A 5,722-nucleotide genomic window follows, 5' to 3' on the forward strand; every position below is an offset into this window, starting at 1 on the left:
CTTCCTCATGTATTCATCCTTTTCGGTATGAAACTCTTCAGCAAGTACACTTTGTAAAACAAGAGAAGTTAGTGCCATCAATATAAAATTTAAGTTCCTCACCTGTCTAAAGGATCATCAGGTTCTGGGGCCATCAAGAGACCATAGATGTGATCAAAAATTTCTTTGACTGACAAGGTAGGTAAATAATTTCTACCAAGTATAGGATGACAAATACGTCCATTTGAATTAATGTTGCAATGATATATCTAAAATAAAATGGTATAAAAAAGATGGTATGATTTTCATTTTTACAAAACATACTGGAGTAATGAATCTCATCTCAGGTGGCTTATGAGGATATTCCTTTGGAAATTTAGCAAAAATAAGGAAAACTCCTACATATACATGTAATTTTCACAAATTATTTCAGTTAAAAATCTGTTATTCCACTATAATTATTACTGACCTCCACTATAAGGAGTGCCTGATGGTCCTCTCAGAATTATTTTCCACTGGCAAATGCTACAAAAATGTCAAACTTGTGCACAACAAATTAGATAATATCTAGTTACTTTTTTTCATCAGGAAATACTTCTATATCTTGATGAGGATTTCTCACATAGGTCTTTAATTCTCTCATAACACTTTGAACATTAGGTTGTTTGCTACTAGATGTATGACTCAAATGTTCATCACTCATTATTGTTGCTAGCGTTATCATTCTATAAAATGTATATATTTGTCATTATAATAATACCATGAGTACATAATACCAAAAGGATGTGTAGATCAAACCTCTTAGCAGAGCAAGTTACAGTTTTATCTATTCCCTCAAAAAAGGTGCTTGGGAATGAGTATGGATCAGTTGAATCATAATCTCTTCGTTGTATTTGATCAAAATCTGCCTGAATGTGATTAATTATTACAAGTAAAAATAATAGACAGCTACTAATAATAATACCTGACTAGAAAGGGAAGGCAGTTTCCTTTCACTCCTTTGTCTTATTGACAATAGTGTTTCCATTTCAAATATGCGTGTTCCTTCTCGGCGGTTTTTAGGCAAAAAGCATAGCCCACCTAAATTATCTCAAATATACTTTTCATAATCATAAAATTAATGTACCTGTTGCATGAGAGATTGCTTTCAAGTTTGCGTTTCCTCCAGAAGTTATTAATATAGAATCTACAACAACTTTTTTTTTCTAAAAATGCATATCAACTATAATATATGTAGAGCTTTGACACACAACATATCAGGAAGTGTATGGGTCCCATAATGCAACCCTTAATAACATAATTACTATGAGCTTACAGCAAGAAATACTGACACATCAAATGGTGTAGCTTTAGATCTGTTGTCTTCTCCATCAGTCAGGCAGAGAATTCTCCTAGATCAAAGTATTTTATTTCAACAAAATTTAATTTACCTATGGCATGAAGGAAACTGTGATGTGAACTCAGAAAGAGAATTTGCTCCTGCTTTTAAAGCATCGTACAAGGCAGTTTGGCCCTGTACTTCATTATTGGCCTCTTTAATTGCTGACTATTGAATATAGTATGAATACTATTTTGCTTTTAGTCTATTACAACATACTTCAAAGTTTGCCTGTGATTTAGACAGTGATAAAACTTCTTTTGGAGTATCATTAAAGTAAATGGCACCCAAAACATGAGGCAGTTCATAAGCTTGTGTTCTGTTTGCAAATGCAGTGAAGAAGTCAACAGCTGCAGTAATTCGTCTGTATTTATCATTTGGGGCATATCTATAATGAATATTGTATAATTGCATGGATATGCATATAGTGAATACTCTTTAAATATTTCTCCACTCATGGAACTACTTGTATCAAGCACTACCTAAAAATTTTAAAAAATATTTAAGAGTTCATGTTTTATTTTGTAATGCACCATAATAGCTTCTTTTGGCTCTCTAGTGATGCCTTCTTTACTCGAAGATTCAGCACTATAAAACAGCAATCACGAAATGAATACATTTCAATATGTTCTGTTTATTACCTTTTTTGTGATGATTCAAAGTCCTTCAGCAGTGCTTTTGCTTTCGGATGAAGAAACTCAGCAATATTGTGAGTGACACTTTTTTCCTTAATTTCTTCTAAATCATCCTCTGAATAAGTATCTTGTTCACATGTTATTGGATTATAAAAAAAATGCTGTGGTTTTGCAGTTTTTGTATTGCCAAGGTAAACTGAAAGGTGACCTATATATTTTGTTACAATTTAATGCAAATAACAAAATTATTTTTAACCTTCTTTATTGCAAGTGAAACAGTATGTTTTACCCGAAAAATCTTCCTTTCTTACTTTTATAACATTTTCCCTTAATTCTTTCCATGAACATGGAAACATCAATGGTCTAATTTTCCTTAAAAAAATTAACTGAATTTGTTGTTTACAACTAAATATAAAATACATTTTTCCTGAAGAAATTTTTAGGGCCTGAATTTCTGCAAAATGACTGCTGAATGAAAATGCAATTAGATAGTGTTGAAGTTGCTCATTAGGCATCAGATCCTGTTCCTCAATACAATCACCACATTCAGGTAAAACCTCTTTGTCTAAATAAAAAGTCGTGCAGATTAAGCAATGTAGCACTACTATTATCTTTACTTTTAATTAGCTTCACTGCAGCCTTCCTCTCATATGAAAGTTGATTCGTGACAGGGGCATCTGTGATGACAGTAACAGGCTCAATTATTTTGTTACTAGTAATTGGACACCTCAATTCAATTATATCAAATTCCAATGTATGCTCATCATATAAATTCTATATCATATGAAACTGACATGTGTTCAAAGTTGTGGAATTATAATACCTCTGAGTACTTCATTATGTATCCAAAAATGTAGTCAAAAAATTCAAAAACTTGATTGTCGTTAACTATAATAGAAAATCTATTAAATTTGCATTATTACTTACTATAATCTACATACCATTGCAAAAATTTGCCAAAAATGCTTTTGACAAGGTATAAAAACCTTCAAACAAAATAGCCTATGTATATAATAAATTTTTTTTGTAAGCATTGTAAGTATTATTTATAATTATTTGATGTCCTTACTAAATAAGACAAATGATAAAATGAAGAAAATTTTCTAAATTGATGCAGTGCTGCAGTTAACGGAACACAATCTGCAATTTTAGAAACAGCATTAGCTATTTTGTGGCACAAAAAATGAGTTTGATATGCCTAGTAATTATAGAAAGTAAGTTATAAATTAAACTTAAAGTATACCATACCAAATATTTTAAAACAGAGTAAAATTTAGCCAATCCTTTTTCTGTCTGTTCTTGTAATGGTATGTAACTAGGTTTCCCAAAATCAGTATCAATTGAATGAAGCTCTTTGAAACGTATGATCACCTCAGGCTCACATGCCTCAGCATCAAATGCTATTTTATCATCTTCACTCATGGGATCATCAAATACACTATTATGAATAATTGTCAAATGCATTTTAAATATACTATTGACAAACTTTTTGTGTAATGTCAAGAAACAGGAGGGTATGTTCAAAATACGTGAAGCTTTTTGAAGCACTTTTTTCACTGTGAGAGTATCAAAATTTACATCTATTGTAAAATGCCCAAAAACCTCACTCAAAACCTTTAGTTTGCTTTGGCCTATAGAAATATCAAAAATTAGTTATAGTGTACGTACAATCCTTTGTAAAAAAAGTTATAAATATAAAATACCTTTTTCATTAGCCTCATCTAATATTGTTGCTGGAGGATCCCAAAAAGGTTGTGATTTTCTTCGTGGAAGAACATAATATGAATCATTTAGCTGCACTTCCCACTTGCTAAGTGTCACTGTAAAAATTTTATAACAAAAATTAATTTTTAAAGTTTATAGGTCTGGTATAGCTCTATATATATTCTTACAATTTGAAGTATATTCATTAACATTTAATGGAATTCCATTTTTATTGTATAGCTCTAGGGTTAACTCTTGATCAAGGTGATGTATGCTGCAAATTTCCCTAATCAAAAATTCCATAGTATCCTGTTCTGGATTTACAGATATGCATCGCTCCTCTTGGTTAATAATAAACATATCAATACAGAGAACATATTTTATTTGGAACTGCTTCTTTGACTTTGGTGCTTGTTTGATCACATTGTAGCTTAATTGCAATGGTGACAATGAAATAGATACGTCATCAGGTGTTGCTGATGTGCGCTTTTTATACCGATCATAGTGATAGAGTAAAGCTCTACATTGAACAACTTTGATACCTACAAAAAATCATTACTTATAGTTAAAACCTACAAAATTTTAGCTTTCATTGTTATCCTCATTAAAACTTATACTGATATACCTGCTTCCATCAGATCTTCTTTTTGCATAAAATCTAGATGCTCCAGTTTAGTAACTCCATACACCTCATCTAACTTTTTAAGTGCAGATGGTGTAACTTCAATCTCATGCTCAATAATAAATTCTTCTAATTCATTGGACATTTTGCCTTTCTATAATTATTTTAATTAATAACAAAATATAGTCATATTATATACTGAGACATAAAAAATATAGATCAATTATTAAGTATACAGCTGCACAAAAAATGTGGTTAGCAAATTGCACAGGTACTGTATAGCAGGAAATTTTGGAGAGATTTGAATTCGGCAAATTTGGCATTTTGATAGCCATTTGTCAATATAAAATCTGCTTATTTTGAGCCATTATACGCATGATCAATGGCACATGGCCATTAATTCACCAAATTAAAATTCGCCAATCACAAATTTTTAACAATCTGCCAAAATTAACTCACTCCAAAATTTCCTGCTATACGTGTAGACTATCTAAGATAATGTTGAGGACAAATTTATGTCCAAAACAGCTTGCGGGAAAAATGCAGTGTTTCAGTGCACATAACGTGATGATATGCAACTCTCGCTATACCCAGACCCTTCGCCTAGAGTCAAATCAGTCAATGACTGTAGGCAAAGGGTCTGGGCAGCAAGACTGTATGTAACTATAATTGCAACATATATGCAATTATAGTAAATTGTCATAACACAACTTTATAGTTTTCCTTATAAGGAAAATATGCTCACGTATGTTTACTTTGCTAGTACAGTACGTTTGTAGTTTACCGAGCAAAGCGGGGTTGTTGCCAACGAACTGGACAGGAAGAAGAAGCTAGGTAAATTGACACCAATTTCTTTCGAAGAAGGTCCGAGTTATTGATCAGAGAAAACAAAAATTTCTTAAACTTTAAATGAGGATGCCGAATAAAAAGTTTTCTCTCCACGCCGAACTTACCGTGGCACCGTATAATTAAGTGCTAGATGTCTACTCTGGCCTTCTATCTAAATCAACTAATAATATTTGATAATAATAATAACAATAATACAATCCTAACTTCACAACATACCTGATATAGATCTAAGAAGTCAAATGAGTGTAGCAGGCAACATAGATATCTCATGCAGGCATAGATAATCTATTATGCAGGCATAGATGCAGGCAAGCAGCGCTCAGTCGAGTTTATAATCGGAGAAGTCACGTATGAATCACGTGACCCTGTACTGGCGAAATCAGACCGTGTAGACCAATGTGTAGACTAGAGGAGACAGTAGCCAGGTTACTATTATAGTGTCGACAGTAGTCTCGCCCCGCCCCTTCGCTTGTCGACAGTTGTAGCTATGCAATGCTTTTACTGAGTGTCACTCCCTTTTTGTCTGCCCATTACACTACAAAAATTCATTATTAA

General features: G+C 32.3%; 1 protein-coding gene across 1 annotated transcript in view; it reads right to left on the reverse strand.

Annotated features, from left to right (window-relative positions):
- The window catches only part of LOC109582505 (uncharacterized), an 18,062-nt gene extending 12,546 nt beyond the window's left edge, over positions 1 to 5,516 (reverse strand). The window contains exons 1-17 of the mRNA XM_019997237.1: positions 5,384 to 5,516; positions 5,272 to 5,327; positions 5,103 to 5,221; positions 4,322 to 4,472; positions 3,885 to 4,238; positions 3,696 to 3,812; positions 3,479 to 3,623; positions 3,241 to 3,430; positions 3,062 to 3,190; positions 2,934 to 2,994; positions 2,816 to 2,880; positions 2,610 to 2,766; positions 2,413 to 2,557; positions 2,249 to 2,364; positions 1,999 to 2,200; positions 1,891 to 1,945; positions 1,793 to 1,839 (exon numbers count right to left, since the gene is read on the reverse strand). Of these exons, the coding sequence (XP_019852796.1) occupies positions 1,793 to 1,839; positions 1,891 to 1,945; positions 1,999 to 2,200; positions 2,249 to 2,364; positions 2,413 to 2,557; positions 2,610 to 2,766; positions 2,816 to 2,880; positions 2,934 to 2,994; positions 3,062 to 3,190; positions 3,241 to 3,430; positions 3,479 to 3,623; positions 3,696 to 3,812; positions 3,885 to 4,238; positions 4,322 to 4,463 (1,925 nt within the window). The 5' untranslated portion in view covers positions 4,464 to 4,472; positions 5,103 to 5,221; positions 5,272 to 5,327; positions 5,384 to 5,516. The remainder of the gene's footprint in view (positions 1 to 1,792; positions 1,840 to 1,890; positions 1,946 to 1,998; positions 2,201 to 2,248; positions 2,365 to 2,412; positions 2,558 to 2,609; positions 2,767 to 2,815; positions 2,881 to 2,933; positions 2,995 to 3,061; positions 3,191 to 3,240; positions 3,431 to 3,478; positions 3,624 to 3,695; positions 3,813 to 3,884; positions 4,239 to 4,321; positions 4,473 to 5,102; positions 5,222 to 5,271; positions 5,328 to 5,383) is intronic.
- Between the last annotated feature and the right edge of the window lie 206 nt (positions 5,517 to 5,722).

The sequence above is a fragment of the Amphimedon queenslandica genome, unplaced genomic scaffold, assembly GCF_000090795.2.
Source record: "Amphimedon queenslandica unplaced genomic scaffold, v1.1 AMPQUscaffold_13379, whole genome shotgun sequence".
NCBI classification, from domain to species: domain Eukaryota; kingdom Metazoa; phylum Porifera; class Demospongiae; order Haplosclerida; family Niphatidae; genus Amphimedon; species Amphimedon queenslandica.